Source organism: Agrilus planipennis, unplaced genomic scaffold (genome assembly GCF_000699045.2).
Source record: "Agrilus planipennis isolate EAB-ADULT unplaced genomic scaffold, Apla_2.0 scaffold41, whole genome shotgun sequence".
NCBI lineage: Eukaryota > Metazoa > Arthropoda > Insecta > Coleoptera > Buprestidae > Agrilus > Agrilus planipennis.
The window spans coordinates 66,334-89,256 of record NW_020442445.1 but is presented as its reverse complement, the minus strand read 5'-3'; the positions used below and the strand labels follow the sequence as shown (position 1 = coordinate 89,256).

Genomic DNA, 22,923 nt, shown 5'->3' with positions numbered 1-22,923 from the left:
ATAATAATAATAAAAATTAATTTATTGCCCCTTCACCACCAGAAAATTAATGTAGTAGTACCATACATTTTTAAACACATTTTTCTATAAACGATTTACACTAGGCACTTGATAGTGTGGACTAAAAGAAGCAAGAGCTATTCACATCATCGATTTGATCACGTTAATGGTAATTTATTATATAATAAACATCTATAATTAACAAAAGAAGCCTACATAAAAATGTTACATTAATACATTCTGATTAAAAAATAACAGGTATATAAAACAGTAATGAAATTTCATTTTTTGCCAGTGAAATCACAATAAATTATGTACTTTTTAAAAGTGAATAATTCTTTAATAAAGCAGCTTCTCACAAGGTAATACAACCGGGGTGGAGGTGGGTGGTACGTACCAAAATGCCAGTTTTTAAGACCAATAGAAGTTCATTTATATAAGCAAAAGCTATGTATGTGACCTAACATAATTAATATATTATTCATATTATATGGGGTTTTAGTTTTTCGATGATCACACTACAGAGTGTCTACTGTATAAAGATTTATTACTGCTTTCTATGCATATATAGCATTTAAATAAGTAAAATATTTTAAGAAATCACATTAACTGTGTTATACCTTTGATAGATCCAGCAATAATAACAAATAGTACTACACCAATATTTAAAGATGTGACTATATTGTTTATAATACTGCTTTCTCTTAAACCAAATGCCAGGGCAACTAAAATGTAATGAAAATAATATCTATTAAACACATTAGTTTCTTTCAAAAATACATTGTCATACCTGCTAAGAATACTGATAAACCAAAAGCAAAAAAATCAAAATAAGATGACATGTAGTTAACATTGATAGGTGTAATTTCTCTAAAACAGTCCTGCATTGTATTATTTATTAAAGTGTCCAAATAAACACTCAAACCCCTGGCTACACTGGCAGATCCTGCAATTAACGTATAAAAACAAATAATCACGTTAGGTAAGATCATTTTATATTATACCTATAACATATTCTAAAATGAGGTTCCATCCTATAATAAAAGCAACCAGTTCTCCAATGGACACATAACTATAAATGTAAGCTGAACCAGCTTTTGGTGTTCTTGCTCCAAATTCTGCATAACACAAGCCTAGGGCAATAATTTTTTTTGACTTAATTACTAATACTCTTCCATTATTATAATAAAATAATAAGCACATTATTTTAATTAGTAACTTTGCAAAAAAATAAATGTCTGATAAAGAATCTAATTGTGTCTATTAATGACTGACCTGCAAACACTGATGCTATAGCTGCAATAAAGAATGACAAAACAACAGAAGGTCCTGCAGTATCTCGTGCAACATGACCAGCCAAAACATAAACTCCTACACCTAAAGTACTTCCAACACCAAGTGCAGTAAGATCAAAAGTATTCAAAACCCTTGCAAGTTGTGTTTGCTCTGTTTGGTTTGGATCTAACACTTTTTTTCTGGTTATAGCTCTCCAACAGCTTGACATATTGTTCTTTATATTTTGTTCACTATTTTCTAAAGCATTTGCCCAATCGTTTCTACAATAAATGGTATACTTCTTAATATGTATGTCATTTATAAGTTTATAATACTTCACTTAATTATAGCTATGTAAATCTGGCACATTATATAAATTTCTTATTGTAAAATGAGATAAGATAAACTGTGAGAAAACAATACAAAGATAAGAATGTTGATCTCATTACTTCTTATGAATTTTACCAAGTACCTAAATGAAATGTGACCAGCTTACTTGAATATATATCCAACAATTCCAAATAAGCAAATGTGAAAACAAATATATTACTTACCAAAGTAACAATGCAACTATCGCATATTAGAACTATAATCAAAAATATGATTAAATAATTATTAAGCGATGATAACACTTTCTAATATCTAATAAACACTATAAACAAATCACTGCAATATTTAACTGAACTTGCTAAAACCTTTGTCATAAAATAACTCGTAATATTTCACATCCTTTGAAATTGACTGTCTACAAAGTAGATAACACAAAACACAAGATAAGGTTTGCAGAAACAAAATACTTTTGATTTCATTTACATTCTCGTTTGATAATTACAATAAACTTATTGAAATAAACTCAACAATATTGCAAATTGTAACCTGTAAGTTGAAGTGTTTGGCAATCACCTGTGTCTATGTAAATATTTTTTCGTTATATGGTTATAAAGCAGTGTTACACACCGCCATAGATAACCCCACCGCAACCCTTTTGTAGTTATAGGAATCACTACATGTTATGACGTTATGACATCATTTATGCATCATTTCGTCCGAGAAAGTAATTAGAAATATAAAACAGTTCTTCAAACAATTATCAAAGAAATAAAATAAAAGATTGGACGGGAGTTGTTAAGGGGTGGAGGTGAGGATTTAGAAAATTTAGTTCGTCAGGTCTTAATGCCTTCGACTAAATATACATAAATATATCTTGAATTGAAAAAACGAAAGTGGGGCGTTAAGGTAATATTAAGTGCTTTGCTTAGTTTTTTAATGATTTTTTAAGAAGCAAAATTAAAAAGGGAAATAATTTAGAATGACTGATCCAAAGTATGCTGATCTCCCTGGTATTGCTCGTGGGGAACCAGACGTCTATGAAACTAAGGATCTCCCAGAATCAGATCAAACTTCTGACTTTTATGAAGAAGAAAATGATTCTATAGAACGTATACACATTTCTGCTACTGAAGCATTTAATAAATTCAAAGGCAAAAACTTAAGTGCTGGTAAAGTTGATTTTTCTGAACGTATAAGTCGACGAATTAGAACTGGGTATGATGCTGCAATTGGAGAATGGGAGATTGTCGGCCAAGGTGAAAAGGAAACACCACTTCAAAAATATCAACGCTTACAATGTGAACTGACTGAATTATTGGAAGAAATTAATAAAATGCATAATGAGAAAAAAGATGAAACTTCCAACTGTTTAGTGTCTGTTGAAGAAATTCAGCAGACACTAATGAAATTAGCTGATTTACAATTAGAAGAAAGCTTGGGACAAGAAGTTATTTCCAGTATATCTGATCCTCAGGGTGTGCAACTTAAGTAAGTTTACAGAAAAGCGCAATATTTAAATACAGCTTATTTTTAACTCTTTAAGGAAACTTATGTCTCAGTTGGAGCAGTTTAAAGCGAAAGCCAATGAGCAACCGGAGTCAGAAGGTCACCTAGATGATGCTATTATTTATCAGTTCAACTATAGACCTGACCAGGCCAGACTCGCTCAGACAGCACGAGTTGCAGAATTAGAAACACGTATACATCGTTTAGAGGGTGTTTTAGGAGGCAGTGATGAAAAATTGGGGAGGCTTTCAGCAGCTACATCTAAAGGTAAATATTTGCTGTTATGATTTCCATAAATGTATATAATTAACAACAAATTTTATACTTTAGTTAGTGATAATTTCTTATTATTTAAGGTACTTTATTAGAGACAGCTCAGTATTTAAGTGCAACTGCAAGTATGTTGGATTCAGCTCAACTGGATCATATTGAGGGTCGCTTAACAGCTTTGGTTCAAAAACTGGATATGATAGCAGAAAAGAAAGCAAAAATAAGTGAGGATGTAGAGAAAGACAAAATGGTATTAATTTCATTAGAGTTTTTATTCCAATATTTTATGTTCCTTATGTTTTTTTTAGATTTTGGAACTTTATGAGCTTGTTAAAAATACCGAAAATGTATCTAAAATTCTGCCAAATACCATTGAAAGGTTGAAATCTCTAGAAGCAATGCACAAAAAATGTATGTTAACTTTCAAAATAATTACTTAGATTTACAATTATTACTTTTTAGCTGGAGACTTTATAAAAAGCCTAATTCAGGTAGAAGCACTACAGTCTGAAGTTCAGAGCAATGTCAGAAACAATAAAGCACTTCTCAAAGGTGTTCAAGAAAGCTTTGCTCTAAATCTTGAAGAAATAAATAAAACTATTCAGAATCTTGATAGCAGAATTAAAAGCATTAGTAAAAAATAAACAGTAATAATTTTAAGTAGAAGTTTTAAGAGTATTAAAAGTAAATTAATGTTATATGCATGTTTTACTGATGTTTATTGCTTTTTATTATTTCATCGCCTTGTTTTTTTTGTAACAAATACACTATCAATAAAAATATTCCACATTATTTATGAACTTCAAATAAATAAATAAAAAAATGGAAAAATGGGACATATAAATGTAGATAAGTTTTCCTAAGTATTAGTGCTATGAAGTTTTTGAAATACAGTAGGATTTGTGGCACACCCAGGGCACGTGTGTAAGGTATCATGTATAAATATATCACAATCTAGACAGAAAAATTTACTACAACTTGGGCACAAATAAATCTGAAAAAAGTACCTAAGTATATAAAATTAAAACAAATAAGAAGACATGTTCTTACATGCTTTTCTATATCAGTGAATTGTTTCTGGCAACCAAAACAAGATGTAACTTGCTTCTCATAATTGATCTCACTAAAATTTNTCCTAATTGGCTGATTGGGTTCTGATCAAAAAATTCTTCTATAAATATCTCTAGTAGCTAAAAAATAAATACAAAATTATATTACTGTGACGATTATTAAAATAATTTTAGGTGAAAGTACCTTAAGTGTACATAATAATCGCGTGGGCTTTAAATCTTGATTGGACATTGATTCTGAACAATCTATGATAAGGAAAACATGTCGCATCATACCAAGTTTTGTATTAGCTTTCTTTTGAGCTTGCCTCTTACGTTTTGCTCTTTGAATAATATCTGCAACGGATGCTTCCAAAAATCCTTCATCATCTTCCTTGATGGCTTCCCTGTTTCATGTTTATTTTAAACATTTAATCAATCACAAAATTTATAATTTTTAAATTTTTTTGCTTACCATGTCTTTTCATAGCCAGTTTCCCAACGATACTCCTTCGGTTCATCTTCCTCTGCCATATTTAACTTATAAACTATAATTAAAATTTTTATTAAAAAATTAATAAGACGATTTAAACGTACCTACACCTTCCTATTAAGTTTCAGGTTATGTTTAAATAATTAACAATTAACAGCATAAAACTATTATAGAAATAGATATTATGTTTAAAAAAAAGTGCAAAATTCAAAATTTAAAATCTATTAACTTAATTGTTTAAATCTTCCTTCTGCTACATTATAATTAGAATATTTGAAGTTGAAACGGTTATGTGAATAATTTGAAGTAAAAAGACAACGCGCCACAATACAGATGGCAGCATAGTAGTTCATGTTAAGTACGCTTGTTTGGAAGTTTCGCTTTAGCAGTGAATTTCAGGTATTTTGAGGCATATTTTAATGCATAATTTGTTATAAATTGAAAAATATTGTGCAATTTTCCTGTAACACTAAATTGTTTATAGTTTTATGTAAGTGGGTTTTATGTGACAGTTGATTTTTGGAATTCGACAAACCGACCATTTTGTGAACCTTCCTCGTTTATTTATTCGTATTTCCATAAGCATAATGTAATGGCGCTAAATACGAAGTTTATCATTAAGTCAAATATTCTTAAAAAATGAATTTACTGATATAATATTAACATATTATTAAATATTTAAGTAGCGTTAGTGCTTCGTATAGTTTTCATTCGTTTTAAAAATTAAGGCTTTTAATTCTCTGCTGACAGTACCACGATAATGGAAGAAGAAGAAATCGCCGACCCGCTAGATATAAACAAGGATGCTGCACTAATAAAAGGTTAAATTTTGAATTTTTGAGTCAAGTGCATTATTAGTAAGTGTTTATCTTATAGAGGCTCAGAATGATATTGGAAAACTTGATGTTCTTGTTTGTGGAAAATGTCACGAGGTGTTTCATTATATTGAAGAATTCCAAGATCATCATGATAAATGCGATGAAGTATCTTTTATAAGAGATAATTACAAGTATGAACCCAAGACACAAGTGTGGGCCTTTATGTTATGGAAAAATGCTCAGTTTCGTAAAAGTAAAGAGAGTGCAAGGTACAGACCAAATTCAACTTCATGGGCTGTTTATCAAAAGTGGTGCAAACTTGATTTGGAACAGAAAAAGGCTTGGATTAAAGCTGCAGATTTCATTCAAAATAATACAAAGATAGCTACTGCAAGATTGCAAGAAATAAGAACAAAACCTTTAGTATGTTACTTTTCTTTTTTTAGAAGCAGTTACTAATTTAGTGCAAAAATTTCAGTTTGCTGATAAAAAGAAAATAATTAAACCTGCAATTTCTGTTGGCTCAACTCCGAAAAAGGAAGATCCTTTAGAGGAAGGTGAGATACGTAAGTGTTTTCTCTTATTTTTATAAATTTGGCGGGATTTTAGGTTATATATGAACATTTTATTATCGAAATGTTAATGTTGATATTTTAATTATGGATATTGATAGAAGTAATTTGTTAAGTGTCGGTATGCACAACGAAGGAAAAATTGTACAGTTCTACTATCTTTTTACATACTTACTCTCTTTTGAAAATAATTGATTAATTGCAGGAAGAAGTGCAAGTGTTTCTTTTTTAATTATTTAATTATTTGTCCACAGTGTGAAAACTGCATGCTTAAGATATTTATACTTTTTGTTTAAAAGAATTTACTTCGATACAAAAATAGACTTTATTGTTTCAAAATTAAAATAACAAGTTCTGCTAAAACAAGTAAGTTGTTTGTGCTGATTTCATTCATATTTTTTGGAGAACTTAAAAAAATACTAGGAGTGAATGAATGAATGAATATTTCTAACCACTTCAAACAAAAACCAATAATTAGTAATTTAAATATAAAATGTGTGTGCATTTATTGAGTGCCTACTTAATTCAGGTCTTAAAGTTCCGCCTAAAATCAAATCTAATGAGCGAGATCCATTGGAAGGTGTTGATATAAGAGCTTCTGAATCTGATTTAGATACAGAGGAAGAAGTAGAAAGAGAATTGGCGAGGATTCATGGAGAAACAGAAGTGCCCAAGACCGATAAGAAAGCTTTCAAACCCGTTCAGTTAAACAGTGATGTAACAATTTTACCCAGCACAAGGGTGAGTATTCATATCTTTTTCGATAACGCTTCCAAATTGTCTACTAAATCAAGTCCTTAAAAAAGGCCCTTAGAACAAATGCAAATACACAAGAGAAACCTGAAGAATATGTCGTTGAAAAAATTTTAAGCAAAAGATTCAATCCACGCAGAAGGACGTTTGAATATTTCATAAAATGGGAAAACTTTGACAGGTAGTAAATTAATTTTTTTTTTTTTCATTATTAATTATATCCAACAATAAATCCTTTTTGGTTTTTATTAAAATATTTGAATATGTTGATGTAGTTCGCAAAATACTTGGGAGCCTGCTTCCCATCTTGACAGTTGTAAAGCTATGGTCGAGGAATTCGAAGAAAATTTGCGAAAACAAAAGGCTGCTAAAGCTGCAAAAGCAGCATTAGAAAGAAAAAGTTCATTTATGGAAACGTTTGAAAGAACACCTGGAGGGTATGTTATTTATTATCAATTGTATGTTGTTGTATAAATGTTTTTTTTTTTTTACTTAGCCGTCCTCAAAGAACAAGCAAGCAAAAAGCTTTGAAGCAGGTAAAATCATGGTGTGGAGACATATCTGAGGGTGATGAAGGTTCACTCAAACGAAAATCTTTTAGTGATGACGACTCAACTGATTCATTTGAAAAAAGGATGAAAATGGAAGAAGAAACAGACACATCTGAAGATGAAAGGCCTGTTGTAACTATTAGAAAAGTGCAATCGAAATCACCTGGTTCAATTAATGGAGTCGCTAAGAAACCCGAAACAACTATTATACCAGAAACAAAAATAATTCGGTTAAGTGAAAAACAATTACCAGGTCTTAGTTCAGGTGTATATGTCATGTCAAAAACAGAAGGAATAATAAAATTAGATTCAGCTACGCCAGGAAAAGGCGGAACGGTTATGAAAGTAACACCTAAAATTGGTCAAACAAGAATTAAAGTTGTTAAAAAAGATGATGGAAGTACTAGTAATATAGTCAAAGTAACACCAAGTATGGTTCAAAAGATTAATCGTAACATTGTAAAACGGGAAATCACGATACCAGTAAAACCATCAGGCCAATCGGGAAAAGGGGGAATCACAGTCTCTACGATAAAGAGAGGAGAAGGAGGTATCAAAATGAATATTATCGAAAAACCAAAAGTAGAAAAAATTGTAGAATCAGAAGAAGAATCAGATGGTTTAGAAGAGCTTGAATTTCCCACAGATCTTCCTTTACCAGAACCTGATAGTCCTCCAGGTGAATTCACGTTGGATCCGTCGACTGGAAAGTTATTGGGACAAAAAACTCCTTCACCACCTCCTGAACCAGAACCAGAACCTGAACCCAATGTACAGATGTTATCTTCAGAAACCGATGCCACTTCTGACAGTCCTAGTTTAGATAATTTAGTGAAACTAGCCGCAGCCGACTTAACCGAAGAAGATCTTAAACCAGTTGATAACTCTCACACCTCGGGAACTGGCACATCGTCTCTTGCTTCTGCCACAGTCGTTCTAGATGACTCTCTTAATTTAGAGAACACTAACCTCACAAGTGGCGAATCACTTATTTCCTCTGATACATCAAAATTAATGGATTCGTCGAACACCTTATCTTCGGTGCCAGCAACATCGTCTGAATCTTCAATCGAAACTATGCCACTATCTGTCAAGGAGAATGCTTTAAAAGCACCTAAATCGCAAATATACTCTATTGTTCCGAATTCGGGCTCCAGTTCATCTATACTGAGTACCGCCCTAAAAAATTCCAACATTAAGGAAAGTCAGCCGGTTGCCCCTGGACAAAAAAGGCTTATTAATACACCACACACAATTCGTCAGAAAGTGAACGTTCCAATGTCACATCAGCAACAACAACCGCAACGAATGTCTTATATTAGTCGCGTTTCTCAAAAGCCTGCTTCTACCCCCACATATATACAGAAAGTGACACCAGGACGACCCCCTGCGGGAGGTCGTGGTGGTAGAACTTATATTCAGAAGACCCCTGCAGCATCATCGTCTCACGAACCATTTTTAAAAAGATCCGCGAACGTAAACACTTATCGGAACACGACAAGAGGAAATGCGAGTGTTGCCAGGAAAATTGGCCATACAACTATTTATAGGACAACGCCCGTAACTCAAAATGTGGCACAAACGCTCGTTCCAGCATCGTCATCCACGATAAAATCAGAAGAGACGATAATTTTGAATGCCGATTTAAGTGAAGAAGACATAGCAATAGAACCACAAGTCATCCAACAGCAGCAACAACAAATACCACAACAACAGCAACAGCAGCAAGGAACGGTAATTAGCATGCCCTTATTAACTGACGAAGAGTCAAATCAGTCTGAACTAACGGCTGTAACGACCACCGAAAATGCCACCGCGTTGGTAACAGCTTCTACTGATGAAACGGCAACTCTGATGGATGTTTCAGGTTTTGCACTTGCCGAGGGTGAAACTCCTATATTTATAACGGGTGAAGATGGTACAATTTATCAAGTGGCTGGGCAAAACGAAGATGGGCAGACAGTGCTGATTACGCAAGGCCCAGACGGACAGCAACAATGCGTGCTTGTGGCAACAGACGGTTTAACAGAAGAAACGCAATCAGTGCAAGTTACGGAAGTTACCGAGGATGAAACGACGGACGTGAATAGCCAGCTCGTTGTCAACACGGATGACACGCAGATAGAAGGGATTGATAACGGGGAGGAGTCGCAGGTTGTGGCGCAAATTGTAAAGGCCGATCCTCCTAGTCCAGGTAAGTGGGTTTTTTTATAGTTTTATAAAAAAGAAGGAAATTAAACCCACCATTTGAATTGGGCTTTCTAGATACTTATTAATTATTTTTTTACAAATTGATGAACTTTTTTCCAGGTGGAACAAGAAAAGTTGTTCTTATGCTCCCTGATGGCAATCTGATGATGACTGATGTTACAGCAGAGCAGTACGCTGCATTAGAATTAGATAAATAAACATTTTGTCATAAAATGTAACATTCAAATTGTGTTTTTTCCTTATTTTGTCGTGTTTTGTATTTATAATTCACATAATATTTAGGGTATGTGTAACGCGCAAAACAACAAGGTATTGCTGCTAATGGCGATATGTTATTGATTTTGTTAGATGATCCCTTTTCCATTAATGTATAAATTGTATTACAAAATATAAAAGGTATCTGTAGGTATCTTTAGTTTGATAATTTTTCTACATAGGTAGAATAAAATAAAAGTTGAACATTTTATCCGGATTTTATTTGTTTCTTATTTTTATCTAATAATATATTCGTCGGTAACTAAATGGGAAAAATAAAGAGAAGAAACCGCTTGTTGTTTGTATAATGATTACTAAGTAACAATTTCGTTTATAGATTTAAGCAAGTAGCTTATGGTAAACTGATAATGCACATAAACTTATTGAATGTATGTAAAAACATGTTCTTACATGCTTTTCTATATCAGTGAATTGTTTCTGGCAACCAAAACAAGATGTAACTTGCTTCTCATAATTGATCTCACTAAAATTTGCTGCTGGAAACAGGTGATGATATGATCTCGCCAAATGGGGGGCAGAAACCAACGTTAATCCACACGCTTTACATTCAACAGGTAGTTCACAATATTTACTGCAACACTGAGGACAATAATAACCACCTGTAGATAACTTACTGCCCTCATCAACACTATCAACATGACTAAAAAATATTTATTGTTTTACTAGGATACAAATGCAATGTATAGTTGATGTTTGAGAATCCATACACACCACATGCACATTGTTAGTGGTTCTTCCACCCCTTCTATAACCATTTGATGGGGAAATCCCATCTTAATAAGACTAGATTCCAGACAAGTGGCAGCAGGTGGTGGCTCAACATGTTGTAACAAAAGATCTTTATAGTGACAGTCATCTAATATAACATTATAGACACCACCTGTTTGATTTGATAAACTACGGCATACATGCACTTCAGCAGCTAAACCAATCACAGAGCATCTAACTCCTTCTGATTTCAGGGCCTAAAAATTATTACCTGTAGAAGTTAGGCAAAAGTTAAGCAATCAGGAAAACTGAAAATTAAGTTTACACATTATTATTAATACACTATCCATAATTTTCCAAATTTTGCTATTTTTGATTTAATTTTATACAAATGAAATCAGAACAAATGTATGTGACAAAATGCACAATTTTAATATCTGAAACAAAGATTGAAAATAAAAAAGCTGTTATACTGAAGGTAGAAGTGAAAATCAGTACTGGAATGTCTTTTAGAGTTGTTTAGTTTAAAAGGAGCTATTTTGTTCACAAAAATTCAAGATGATTTTTTGGGAACCAGAAGAAATTACTGAGGACTAGAATCACTTGGTTAACAATTATTTTGTTAATAGTTACTTATTCAATAAGCAGTATAAGGAAAAGTAGAAATAGTTGGATAATAAACCTTTTCTACTTAACAACAACCACATACTACATAAGAAGGTGTACTTTCTACATTACTACTATTAGATGTATAAAAAAAAAAACAAAACCTTACATCAATTGTAACAGTAATATCACCAGGATCACAAGTTGTTAAACCACCCATTATTACCAAAATTTCTCTGCTAGCATGACTTGGTAAGAGTTTTAACATTTTGAATGCCATATCTAAACCATTCTGAAGCGAAGGTTCCCCAATCAAAGAAGTATGACTTAAACTTCTTACAGCTTTTAAATGTTTATGGTGATTACCTGCCAAGTCACTTATCTTTTCTGACCTCTTATTTTGCATTATTAAAATTCCTAATTGGCTGATTGGGTTCTGATCAAAAAATTCTTCTATAAATATCTCTAGTAGNTTAAGTTCCTATTATCGCGTGGTCCTGTATGAGCTGTGTCCCCGTGATTTATGACTACTTACATCAATGGTACCGTCATATCGATCACCGCTTGCGGCATTCGTTTACAACAATATTAATATGACTTCATCCAATTTTTTTAACGTCATAAATTTTTTATCTTTTAGATAACAGTAAAATGTACAGTTACACGACAAATGATATTAAAATGCGTGAAACAGATGATAGAATTACCAAAAGAGATAGCAATTGTGCATCCATTAATAGTTTTTCAACGAGACTATGAGCAACAAGTAACATACAGCAGTTGATTAATTACTTTTTACTATTCAAATAAATTCTTATTTTATTCAGCTAGTGCCACTGATGTTAGAAGTTTTATATCCTCAAATGAAGGTGCTACCCTCAGAACTAAATTTTGGCGATGTTGTTATTGGAAACACAATAAAGAAGTCAGTAACTGTATTAAACTGCAGAGGTAAACCTTTCGAATTAGAATAACGTTAGATAGTACCAAAAAGTGACGTCACTGTTTATAATAAATAATTTTCAAATGTTATTTCAAGCAAAAGAACTAAACATAAGAGTAGTATCAGAATCAAAATGCGGGGAATTTGTCGTTCTTCCTCAACAAGCAACTATAGGGAAAGCAACAAGTGGTGGTAATGCATACGTTCTTTTATTCATCTATTTTACTCCAAGGTACAAAATACGGTCTCACTATTTCAAGTATTCCGTTTTTTATTAACAAATACTACAATGGCAGGGACACTTTGGAATATCACCAAGTGATTGAGGTGCACACTCCTATTCCAAACTATAAAGACGTAATAACAATGTCCGGTTTTGTGGTAAACTGATAATGCACATAAACTTATTGAATGTATGTAAAACAATAATAATAAGTGCAGAAGTTCTTTGTAAAATATACTTTAATTTTTTTATTAAATGATTACATAATAACTTAATAGTTTTATAAAAATTATATCAATAGTGGCCGTTTCCTAATAAGCATGTAGGTATTTACCCTGCATACGTTTCACCTAACGCGCCGCACGAAAATAAAGTTCTTTTCAGACACTCCTAACTGCAGCGTTATCCAGAATTATATGATATGTAAAAAGTTGTGAAACACTACCGAAATACCTATTCTGTAATATTGTAACTTTTGCTACCATTTTTATAATTAATATGAAAATTCATTTACTTTTTATCCACTACAAATTATCGTACATTAATAAGGAAAAATTCGAAAGTTATGAAATGGTGTTAAAATTTAATATGAAAATAATTTAAAAGCACTGTTGGTATTTCACTAAAAATCAGGGTAGATCACTCGCTAAATTTTAGAAATGGAATATCTGTGAATTAGTAAGAACCGATTAAGTTATTGTTCAGTAATTTATCGAAACTATCAGACGTGAGTTGTGATTTAGAACTTTTTGATCTCCCCCATACTCCATAGGCAGTCTCTATAAATCACCCACCAAGCTGAAGATGCCCAAAAAACAATCAAATACTAATGCTTGAGGCTGACAGTCCCCGTGGACTATGCCGGGAGTAGGGCGGGAGATTTCAGCTTCCTTTTCGAAATACTTGTTAGAAGCAATTATCAGTTTAAATATAAACAATGTTTCTTCCAAATTGAAATTTTAACAAAACTTATGAACGTGTAAATGTTACTCTTAATTTAAAATGAAATGAAACTTATGGTACCACGACTATATTTGTCGTGTTTCGCAGTCTTTTTAAATCTAAAATCTTAGAAAGCGTCATCAATTTATTGATCAATTAACTAAGTAACACAAAAAATAAATATAAATGTAAGCAATTACTGCTTGGCGATGCGACAAGGATACATTCTGGAAGTATAATGACGAAATTAGAAAATTAGAATTTTTGTTTGTTACAAATTGGCACTATACTATCTATCAAATTTTGCCTCATATATATAGTGAGGGTACATTTTTTGTTTCTAATAAGAATTTTTTTACTTTTTCGTATACGGTGTATCGCGAGAAATTCCTGTGCAATAATCAAATTAAACATCAAAAGAAAATTATAGATGTAAAAGTTTACAAATGATTAAAATGTTTATACAAGTATTTGTACAAAAAAGTATGAAATAATGAAGTAGACTACAGAAGAGTGCCTTTGGTCCACAAAAAAGACACCATCGAACCTGATTTCAATAAATCAGTTTTAAGAATTCGTAGCATAAATGTAATTACTACATTCCACTGATTAATTAATAGGTTGTTTTAGAAGAATCACAAATCAAGTTGGTCAGTTTTTATTTTCTGCTAATCAGTTTTAGAATTTGATGAATATGCCAAAAAAATGGAGTCTTTTCCCTTAGTTCCTTCTAATTCACCAAAAGAAAATCCGGACACTTTGCATGTTTTACGTGAAGTGTTTCAGGGGTTCATTACGCAGGATGATTTTCCCATAAACATTGCCAAAAATATAACAAAGCAAAATATCAGTGACCCTCTTGTTAAGGAAATTGGGGAAAATGCATATAATGTAAAATATTAAAGATTGAAAGATACGTAGGTATGCATTCATATGTATTTATTTTCATAAAGATATACCAAGATACGCAAACGGAAATAGCAGAAATTACTAAAACCGAAGAAAATATTATGCTAACTCATGGAAAATTACTCATTACACAGGATGCGATTGAGAAAGATAAGTGCCTTATGGAAAGCCTAAAACTGAAAAGAGTAAATATGTTGTCATCATTAGATGAAGAAAGTTTAGCAAAATTTCCACTACTCCAGAAGGCTGACATTTTTCCTAATAAAATAAAACGGTGTATAGGTATGAACTGTTTTAATTTCATTAACGAACACGTAAATTAAGTATTTAGTTATAGTTATTAAGGAAAACAGATTTCAGATTTTATCAGAACGAATGTGAGCATATGTGCCAACACGCTAAAGACAAGTGCTCGAATAAAATTGAGAAATGCAAGCCTAAATCTTCCAAGTTTAATAAAATAAAAAAGACAAACAAATTTCTAAAATTTTACGATCGTGATATCAATAACTTCACACCCAAGCAACTTGTTAAATTTACAAAATTTTTAATGGTCAAGGATCCTGAGCAACTCTTTAAACTACCAAAAATTGAAAAAAGGTTTGCTAATCGATTTTTATTTATTGGTATATTATCAACACCGTTTTTTAGAAAATACGAATGCCAAACTATTTTTATAGCAGTTCCAGAAACCATAGTCTTTCATAACTATAAAGTGAATATACCTTATGAGGTAATAGTTGCTTGAACATCAATTTGCGATCTCAATTTTAAAGTATTTCTTTTTCTATAAGAAAAAATTTAAATTGCAAAATGTATCGTCGTCAATGCAATCTTTTATTCCGCAAGAGATGTCTAGAAATTCTCACTTCAAGCTTCACTTAACTTCGGATTCATTAAGAATCGCTCCAGGAATGTGTGCTACCTTTAAAGTGTCTTTTAAAACTGATACATATCAAGATGAACGTCGAACAATAACATTTAGGACATGTAAAGGATGTGATGTTACAATTAATTTAATCAGTTTTAGAAATTCGCCAGTTCTTCATGCTTATGTTTATAGATTACTAGATGATTACTATAATCGTACAGGCTCTTCATCATCCCTTCAACAGAATTTTAATGCAGCTAGAGCAGCTGCTTTAAATTCTACTATAGATTGTGGTAGTTGTCTTTTAGGTACTGGTTTATTTTTAAATGTAATTTTACACAACGAAGGGGAGAGTGGTTCTTTTTTCTTAATGAGCGAGCAAGATTGGTACAATTATGAAGTTAAGGTATTACCGTATGCGGATCTTTGTGTACGCGTACTTCTGATTACAAAAATTTAACTGGGACTTTTAGGATGTTAGCGATTGCATGATTTTATCTACACCTAGTTCTTTTCAAATTTATCCCACTTATTTTCATATCAATAAATACGAGTTGGTGGAGCTTAGTGTGGTGTTCTTCCCCTTGTCTAATGGATTACAGACCGAGAAAATTTTTATGCTTTGCGATAACACATCTATTGAAGAAATAGAATTAACCGGTGATGGGATAACTTTTGATGAAGATTTTATCAAGTTGGAGGTAGAACTCAAAACGAAATTAAGTTTTTAAATTTTTTTAGTCTTTCTCTAGATTCCAGAAAAGTTAACTGACTTTTCTCTATTTATGGACGAAGAATCAACTTATTACATTCATTTTGGAAACACTCTGCCTTTTATAACCCATATTAAAACATTTACCATCCATAATTTGAGGTAAACTATGCTCATATACGTATGTAGTGAAGCATACTTAATAATGACTGGTAATACTGTAGTTCTTTATTCATACACTTTCGATGGAAGTTTAGAAAAAGTAATAATACATCCCCTGCTACTATTTTGGAAAGAATAGAATCTGACTGGGCGGAAATTACTCCAAAGGAGGGAGTACTGACGCCAGATAACGCGCAAGAATTTCAAATAAAAGTTTTCGTAAATAAGTACAATCCAGGACTGTATAGCGCCGTCTTTTCGTAAGCATACGAAAGAGCTCTTTTTCTTTTTGATTAGGAATATTTTTAGCTTCTACATATTGAATATACCGCAATCTAGTCTAAGATCAAACTGGAACTTTACCGTAATTGAAAGGGACTTAGTTCAGCATGGTCCCTATAAGTCGCAAGTACGCTGTTTTTTTTTTAATTGATTGTTGTAAGTGTAATGCATGTTGAAACTATATTTTAATGCACTCCAGCAAAATAAGACAAAAAAATTTCAAAAATAACTGTTTTGATGTTAGGTGGCATTTATACTAAAACTTTGTGGTAGGGATAGCGATTTAGAATATTATTATTCATATATTTACTTGGTCAGTCATTTTCTCATTTATTTGAGGTAACGTATAGTGGCCAAAAAATTGAGAATAAATATTCAAATTAAAAGTCATAATCATATTTATTTTTTGCGAGAAAAGTATAGTTAATCTCATTACTTTTTATAGTATGTTGACATTATTAGAGCCGAAGTCGAGATGGTTTTGAATATAGTGACTCTAAGTCTAGTAATTGTGCCCTGCCCTTATACGTCTCCGGTTATTTTAGGGTTCGTTTGATTAACAAACGGTACATTAAGGCAGATATATATTAGAATGCATTACAGGTTTAATGATTTACATAAACATGAAATTATGCTGTATACCGAGGACATTTTTCCGTTGAAATGTGAATGGCTATCGAAAAATAAATCTGAAGGCACTTGTACCCAAATTTCTCCAAGTATATTTACAATATATCCCAACGAAGTAACCACTTGTGAATTAGTAATATTCGTGAGAAGTTATGAAGATATTAAAGAAAATCACACGTACATAGTCATTTCTTAACTAATTTCCTTTATAATATGCGTTTAACTATAGGGCNGATTTTAAAATATGAATTCTGTATAATTTTAAATAACGCATTTAATGCTTATTCGTAGTCTATCGATTAATAATGGCAGTTTTACCAAAGAGTATGAAGTTTTTGTTAAAGTCGGTAAACCGTACGCGAAATTTTCAAGAAGATTAATTAATTTTGGTCCGTGCATAATTGGAAAAGTATTTACGGAGGAGTTTTGTGTAACAAGCTCAGAATGTACGGAAATTAAATGGAAAATTTTGGAGTATCGGTATGATCAGGATAAAAAAGGGATAATTAAGTTATCCGACTTGAATCATTTGTCGCAAACTGAAGGTGTGCTTAACAAAAATCGAAATACACAGACTATTACTTACTCGATGTCACACCAAGTAAGTTTATTTTACATCTATGTACATGTTTGAACGTTTTTAAACAACAACCAACAACAGAATTAAGAAATGTAATTGAAGAATTTGATCAAAAATTTATCAAAACTACTAGACATACATCGCCATTTCGAACTTATTAGCTCTCATCATCACGCCATTGGCAACTGCTGTAAATTACCAACAAAACTGTAGCTACGCCGTAAAATTATAGATAATTTAACTATTAGAATTTCTTTAACTCATTTTGCCTCAAAAGCATTACAAATCGTTATTTTTTGACTTATTTCTCGGTTAGTAAATCATAAAAGTTCAGTTTTATTTAATTTTTAGACAGATGCTGTTTGGTTATCTTTTCTTGTTCTTCTAACGTCTGCTGCAAACATGAAAACGGTCAGTTCGACTTGTTTTATAACTTACGAAATTATATCGCCCCGTTTAATAATACATTCTTCAACGTCTGAAGGGGCATTAATATGTCCTTCCCATCTTTTATACATAAATAATACTAAGACGTATCCCATATGCTTGCACAATGATGGTTATGTACCAGCAACTTATGTATGGGGTGTACCATACGGGAAAGACGTCCACGCCTTTAAAATAAATTTTGGTCCCCGATGGGGAAAAATAGAACCGCAAAGTTGTAACCACATTAAGTTTAGCATCACGCCCATAGCAAATGGTATTTTTAAAGTTATGGTACCTTGCTTTATAGGAAAAATAAAAAAACCGTTAGTACTTACGATAATTACTAACACGAGTAATATTTATGTTTATATTCATTTACCTGAAGTTAATGGTTCATACAAACAAGTTTTGTGGCCAGTGAATTTCGAAGATTACGAATACGGGACGATGGTGAGTAAAATATTCCCGTGCTAAACCTTTGATTGCTGATTTTCGTAGCCTTTTCCGGGTGTCGTTAATTAAGAACTCTTGCTTGGTTTGAACCTTGCAACAACGTTTGTTGATAAATTATCTGCTGAATTATTTTTTTCATTAAAAGGGAGAATGTGTATGTTTTCCAAAAGAAATGTACGACATATGTAAAGATGTGAAAATTGAAGATGTTCGTTTGGAAGAAGTAGGCGAAGAACGTCCGATTGATGGGCAAATGCCTCCCATGGACTATAATGTAAGAGATCACCTCATAAACTATAACGACGATTTTATGGAGGAGAGTCCTGTTGCACCAATACCTTGCACTCCTAGTAGTTCAGTTACAACCTCCGAAACAGAATTAGATGTTTATCCCATTACAAGAGAAAAATTAAAGGAAATGTTTGGCGAAAATGTTGTTTTGAGAGATCACATAGTCGAACTAAAGAAAGTACCTCACAGAGTACCGTATCAGACAAGTGTAAAAATAGAAAATCTCACTCCATTACTTGGTTGCGCAACAGTTAAAACTGTAAATTTTTTTCCTGTTAGACGTGAAGACGAATGCAATGTAGAATTGTTAATGAACAAATTAAATTTGGACAAGTTTAATAAATGGGATGAAATAATGGGAAAAGATTTCGGACTTGTGGTAAAAGCTGAGCCCACTATTGTCAAACTGAAACCTACGGAAATGACAAATATTGATTTATTTGTTTACGGGGACACTTGGGGAACATATATAGAAGAAGTGGTTATAGAAATTAATGACGTTAGATCGTTCTGCTTTACGTTGATTATTGAAATCGTGGGGTTCCCGGTGGAATATCCACTTGCTGTGAATTCAATTACAAAATACCCGACCATCAGGTTTGGAAGAGTCTCTTACATTTCCGAGCCTGTAGTTAAATTACTGAAAGTAACAAACACCAGCTCGGTGCCAATATTTATAAAATGGCACACTTTCGAGGCTCCGTGCAAATACGAAAAATTACCCTTCAACGTAATTTTTGACCTTTTTGACGACAACAATTCAAATACGAGAGGTGAAATACATTTAACAAATCAGTATCATGGAATTGAGAAATCAGATAAGTTTGAGGTAACTTAAAACGTACTTATAATGATAAAATTTATTCTACTTTTACATTGTTTCATAAAAGCTTCAGCCCTGGGAACTCCATTTACCCCCCAAATCTACCAGTTGTGTTAAAATTAGCCTTGACCCCAGTACTATCAACATAAATGACTTTAAAGAAAAACAGGAGTTTTGGTTAATTGGACATTTATATGTAACCGACCAATATAGGTAAAAATTAAAAAGTTCCACTCACAATTATCACACTTTATTTCTTCTGTAGTTTTTACCCAAACATGTGCAGAAGGAAAACCGATGTAGAATTCCAGGCAACGAAAGTAAATTTACATGCAGTCATTGAAATTCCATCACTCAAACTTCAAAATGTGGAAGACGAGCTTAAATTCCGTATTTACGCAACCGATTCGATAGAAAACGGAGTAAAAACGATAAGCAGAAAGTTTTTATTTAGAAATGTTAAACAGTCGGATTTCATTATAACAAGAGCATATGTGAACAAACCATTTCACATTGTTCAACTGGAATCTGAATTTGGAAAGACAAATGAGAAGGACAATATTTTTTTAACCGTCCCGCCAGGAGGTTGTGTAGAGGTAAGACTTAAACAACATAAAATTCATGCCATAAAATATTTATAGTTTTATGGATTCATATCTCACTATTTACTTCTTTCGCTCACGCACTGTTTATTATCGACTATTCATACGGTTACCGGACATTTCTGATTATTTCCGGAAACTTCTTTTAAGTTCCTATTATCGCGTGGTCCTGTATGAGCTGTGTCCCCGTGATTTATGACTACTTACATCAATGGTACCGTCATATCGATCACCGCTTGCGGCATTCGTTTACAACAATATTAATATGACTTCATCCAATTTTTTTAACGTCATAAATTTTTTATCTTTTAGATAACAGTAAAATGTACAGTTACACGACAAATGATATTAAAATGCGTGAAACAGATGATAGAATTACCAAAAGAGATAGCAATTGTGCATCCATTAATAGTTTTTCAACGAGACTATGAGCAACAAGTAACATACAGCAGTTGATTAATTACTTTTTACTATTCAAATAAATTCTTATTTTATTCAGCTAGTGCCACTGATGTTAGAAGTTTTATATCCTCAAATGAAGGTGCTACCCTCAGAACTAAATTTTGGCGATGTTGTTATTGGAAACACAATAAAGAAGTCAGTAACTGTATTAAACTGCAGAGGTAAACCTTTCGAATTAGAATAACGTTAGATAGTACCAAAAAGTGACGTCATTGTTTATAATAAATAATTTGTTGTTATTTCAAGCAAAAGAACTAAACATACGAGTAGTATCAGAATCTAAATGCGGGGAATTTGTCGTTCTTCCTCAACAAGCAACTATAGGGAAAGCAACAAGTGGTGGTAATGCATACGTTCTTTTATTCATCTATTTTACTCCAAGGTACAAAATACGGTCTCACTATTTCAAGTATTCCGTTTTTTATTAACAAATACTACAATGGCAGGGACACTTTGGAATATCACCAAGTGATTGAGGTGCACACTCCTATTCCAAACTATAAAGACGTAATAACAATGTCCGGTTTTGGTGTATGGGATACCCGATATCTTGTTGAGACAATTTAAACAATGAGGGATTTATATAATAAAAATTCCAAAATAATGGGGACATTTTTATTGATAACTACCGTTTTACAAAACATGCTATGAAAAAACCAACCGAATCAATGTCACAGTCGGAATCAAATCTTTGAAGACATGAAAGTTGCTCATCATTTAAGCCATTAACGAAAAATCCTCTAGTGCCAAAGGAGTTTTCGACTTTTACAAGTTTTAAAGAAGAAAATTTTTTTAATGCCCATGCAACAATTTCTTCATTTTCGGCTACGGTTATTGTACAAGTGCTATACACAAGAGTGCCACCTGGTTTTAATAAATTTGCAGCCTATGAACAAATTGTGTACCTCAATATACATGTAATCAACAGTCAACACTATTTATTAATGTAATTTTATTTTACAAAATAAACGATTCCTAAACTTATAAAATTTTAATAAAATCGTAGTCAGCTATATTTAATTTTTTTGTAAATGAACAAAAATTAACAAAATAAACACATGTTCAAATGTACACATGTAAGACACTAATTTTTTAGCAACTACTAGTAACTACACGATCAAAACAACTTCGCCTTAGTTGATATGATTGGGGAATTACCGAACATGTATGTGTACCGGAGATTTACAAGAATGGAGCAACATCGATTTTTAAGGCCAATGAACTTTCGTTTCTATATTTTATTTCGTTTATTTTATTCGCGGTTTAGCATAATTAATATGTCAGTCACATTATTGGGTTATAAATAATATTCAATAACTATCATATCTAAGTAAAATTACTCAAATAACAGCAATATATTTAATAGTATATAATCACTAAAACTTACCACTTCAAATAATTTTCTTTGTAGTGGTACAAAAGACTTGAGTGTATTATTATTAATTTTACATGGAAATTGAGGTCTTTTCCCTAGAGCACTACAAGGAGCATCCAAAAGTATTTTATCAAACGATTCCCCACAAAAAGGGGGACCACTGACAACACTTTTAGATTCATCCAAAGTTCCATCAAAGATTTTTGTTGAATCTGCTTGAAAAATGTGTACATTTGTATTAAATTTATTGCAATTTGTTCTAAGACGTTCTATTTTCGATGGAGTTTTGTCAATTGCTATTAAAGTAGCCTGGAAAAAATTTTACCAATTAAGAAGAAAACGATGGCTTTTTTATTATAAGTGCCTTATTTTTCATTAAGTTGGCAATATGGGTAGTTTTATTGCCAGGGGAAGCACACATATCTAAAATCACATCGTCATGAGTAGGATTTAATGTACGAACACAAATAACTGACGGAATATTTTGCAATAAAAACGAATTTTCAGGTAATACATCATATTCATTTAACGGCAAACATCCAGATATTGTATCGGTTATTTCAACAGCTATCCCTCTAAAATAATTATCTTATTATTAAAAAGGTAAATGTAGCAGTCAAAAATTAATTTCTTACGTTGGATTTAAATTGGCGCCAAAAAGTTGATGTCTCGACATTTTGCAAATTCCATTACCGATAAATATTTTTTTAGGACACTCATATAGTTTATTCAACCCTCTTTTACATTTTCCGCTTACATCGACGTATATACTGACTTTATCATTCACTTTAGTACCTTGTAAAAATTAGAAAAGAA

At 32.1% G+C, this 22,923-nt stretch overlaps 6 protein-coding genes across 15 annotated transcripts in view; 3 read left to right on the top strand and 3 right to left on the bottom strand.

Annotated features, from left to right (window-relative positions):
• LOC108733590 (high affinity cationic amino acid transporter 1) overlaps positions 1 to 2,098 on the bottom strand; it is a 6,380-nt gene extending 4,282 nt beyond the window's left edge. Inside the window, exons 1-5 of the mRNA XM_018464806.2 lie at positions 1,830 to 2,098; positions 1,276 to 1,556; positions 1,005 to 1,133; positions 791 to 946; positions 621 to 725 (exon numbers count right to left, since the gene is read on the bottom strand). Coding sequence (XP_018320308.1) covers positions 621 to 725; positions 791 to 946; positions 1,005 to 1,133; positions 1,276 to 1,504 — 619 coding nt within the window. The 5' untranslated portion in view covers positions 1,505 to 1,556; positions 1,830 to 2,098. The remainder of the gene's footprint in view (positions 1 to 620; positions 726 to 790; positions 947 to 1,004; positions 1,134 to 1,275; positions 1,557 to 1,829) is intronic.
• A 179-nt stretch (positions 2,099 to 2,277) lies between these two features.
• Positions 2,278 to 4,087, top strand: LOC108733591 (dynactin subunit 2). 3 transcript variants are annotated; one of them, XM_018464807.1, is made up of 6 exons: positions 2,278 to 2,511; positions 2,584 to 3,093; positions 3,149 to 3,378; positions 3,468 to 3,631; positions 3,690 to 3,792; positions 3,844 to 4,087. In XM_018464807.1, the coding sequence occupies exons 2-6, from the start codon at positions 2,585 to 2,587 to the stop codon at positions 4,023 to 4,025; spliced, it is 1,188 nt and encodes a 395-aa protein (XP_018320309.1). In that variant the 5' UTR covers positions 2,278 to 2,511; position 2,584; the 3' UTR covers positions 4,026 to 4,087. The 3 variants fall into 3 exon arrangements, with proteins under 3 accessions (XP_018320309.1, XP_018320311.1, XP_018320310.1); XM_018464809.1 differs by having other exon boundaries at positions 2,323 to 2,413; XM_018464808.1 differs by having other exon boundaries at positions 2,421 to 2,511; positions 2,571 to 3,093.
• Positions 4,088 to 4,122: 35 nt separating this feature from the next.
• On the bottom strand, positions 4,123 to 11,991 carry LOC108733559 (general transcription factor IIH subunit 2). The gene is made up of 6 exons (XM_025980422.1): positions 11,965 to 11,991; positions 11,588 to 11,899; positions 10,816 to 11,069; positions 10,530 to 10,744; positions 4,432 to 4,466; positions 4,123 to 4,375 (listed from the first exon to the last, which is right to left on the bottom strand). Exons 1-6 carry the CDS (start codon positions 11,989 to 11,991, stop codon positions 4,241 to 4,243), a joined length of 978 nt encoding a protein of 325 aa, XP_025836207.1. The 3' UTR covers positions 4,123 to 4,240.
• On the top strand, positions 5,044 to 10,292 carry LOC108733589. 6 transcript variants are annotated; one of them, XM_018464805.2, is made up of 9 exons: positions 5,044 to 5,322; positions 5,674 to 5,744; positions 5,800 to 6,164; positions 6,220 to 6,298; positions 6,927 to 7,054; positions 7,108 to 7,247; positions 7,342 to 7,503; positions 7,563 to 9,811; positions 9,928 to 10,292. In XM_018464805.2, exons 2-9 carry the CDS (start codon positions 5,684 to 5,686, stop codon positions 10,023 to 10,025), a joined length of 3,282 nt encoding a protein of 1,093 aa, XP_018320307.1. In that variant the 5' UTR covers positions 5,044 to 5,322; positions 5,674 to 5,683; the 3' UTR covers positions 10,026 to 10,292. The 6 variants fall into 6 exon arrangements, with proteins under 6 accessions (XP_018320307.1, XP_018320304.1, XP_018320306.1 ...); XM_018464802.2 differs by having other exon boundaries at positions 6,843 to 7,054; XM_018464804.2 differs by having other exon boundaries at positions 6,220 to 6,307.
• Positions 11,992 to 13,869: 1,878 nt separating the features above from the next.
• Positions 13,870 to 22,923, top strand: part of LOC108733558 — a 14,343-nt gene continuing 5,289 nt past the window's right edge. The window contains exons 1-21 of one of the 3 annotated variants that reach the window (XM_025980407.1): positions 13,870 to 14,114; positions 14,203 to 14,417; positions 14,480 to 14,717; positions 14,789 to 15,035; positions 15,087 to 15,168; positions 15,230 to 15,712; positions 15,780 to 16,007; positions 16,059 to 16,180; positions 16,243 to 16,440; positions 16,490 to 16,589; positions 16,908 to 17,008; positions 17,066 to 17,269; positions 17,384 to 17,693; positions 18,024 to 18,551; positions 18,700 to 19,674; positions 19,736 to 19,881; positions 19,934 to 20,264; positions 20,583 to 20,708; positions 20,770 to 20,893; positions 20,979 to 21,114; positions 21,179 to 21,313. In XM_025980407.1, coding sequence (XP_025836192.1) covers positions 14,232 to 14,417; positions 14,480 to 14,717; positions 14,789 to 15,035; positions 15,087 to 15,168; positions 15,230 to 15,712; positions 15,780 to 16,007; positions 16,059 to 16,180; positions 16,243 to 16,440; positions 16,490 to 16,589; positions 16,908 to 17,008; positions 17,066 to 17,269; positions 17,384 to 17,693; positions 18,024 to 18,551; positions 18,700 to 19,674; positions 19,736 to 19,881; positions 19,934 to 20,264; positions 20,583 to 20,708; positions 20,770 to 20,893; positions 20,979 to 21,114; positions 21,179 to 21,299 — 4,986 coding nt within the window. In that variant the 5' untranslated portion in view covers positions 13,870 to 14,114; positions 14,203 to 14,231 and the 3' untranslated portion in view covers positions 21,300 to 21,313. Of the gene's footprint in view, positions 14,147 to 14,202; positions 14,418 to 14,479; positions 14,718 to 14,788; positions 15,036 to 15,086; positions 15,169 to 15,229; positions 15,713 to 15,779; positions 16,008 to 16,058; positions 16,181 to 16,242; positions 16,441 to 16,489; positions 16,590 to 16,907; positions 17,009 to 17,065; positions 17,270 to 17,383; positions 17,694 to 18,023; positions 18,552 to 18,699; positions 19,675 to 19,735; positions 19,882 to 19,933; positions 20,265 to 20,582; positions 20,709 to 20,769; positions 20,894 to 20,978; positions 21,115 to 21,178; positions 21,314 to 22,923 lie in introns of those variants that run through there. The other 2 variants (XM_025980406.1, XM_025980408.1) reach the window with 2 other exon arrangements.
• Positions 21,334 to 22,917, bottom strand: LOC108733557 (putative methyltransferase NSUN6). The gene is made up of 4 exons (XM_025980409.1): positions 22,743 to 22,917; positions 22,472 to 22,682; positions 22,120 to 22,416; positions 21,334 to 21,618 (listed from the first exon to the last, which is right to left on the bottom strand). Exons 1-4 carry the CDS (start codon positions 22,781 to 22,783, stop codon positions 21,358 to 21,360), a joined length of 810 nt encoding a protein of 269 aa, XP_025836194.1. The 5' UTR covers positions 22,784 to 22,917; the 3' UTR covers positions 21,334 to 21,357.

Coding starts and splice junctions, on each gene's coding strand:
- LOC108733591 (XM_018464807.1), top strand. CDS start 2,585: ATGACTGATCCAAAGTATGCTGATCTCCCTGGTATTGCTCGTGGGGAA. Junction 3,094..3,148: donor CCTCAGGGTGTGCAACTTAA/GTAAGTTTACAG, acceptor TAACTCTTTAAG/GAAACTTATGTCTCAGTTGG. Junction 3,632..3,689: donor ATGTAGAGAAAGACAAAATG/GTATTAATTTCA, acceptor TGTTTTTTTTAG/ATTTTGGAACTTTATGAGCT.
- LOC108733589 (XM_018464799.2), top strand. CDS start 5,684: ATGGAAGAAGAAGAAATCGCCGACCCGCTAGATATAAACAAGGATGCT. Junction 6,308..6,842: donor TTTAGAGGAAGGTGAGATAC/GTAAGTGTTTTC, acceptor TACTTAATTCAG/GTCTTAAAGTTCCGCCTAAA. Junction 7,248..7,341: donor AAATGGGAAAACTTTGACAG/GTAGTAAATTAA, acceptor ATGTTGATGTAG/TTCGCAAAATACTTGGGAGC.
- LOC108733557 (XM_025980409.1), bottom strand. CDS start 22,783: ATGTCGAGACATCAACTTTTTGGCGCCAATTTAAATCCAAC. Junction 22,683..22,742: donor GGCGCCAATTTAAATCCAAC/GTAAGAAATTAA, acceptor TAATTATTTTAG/AGGGATAGCTGTTGAAATAA. Junction 22,417..22,471: donor CCAACTTAATGAAAAATAAG/GCACTTATAATA, acceptor AATTTTTTCCAG/GCTACTTTAATAGCAATTGA.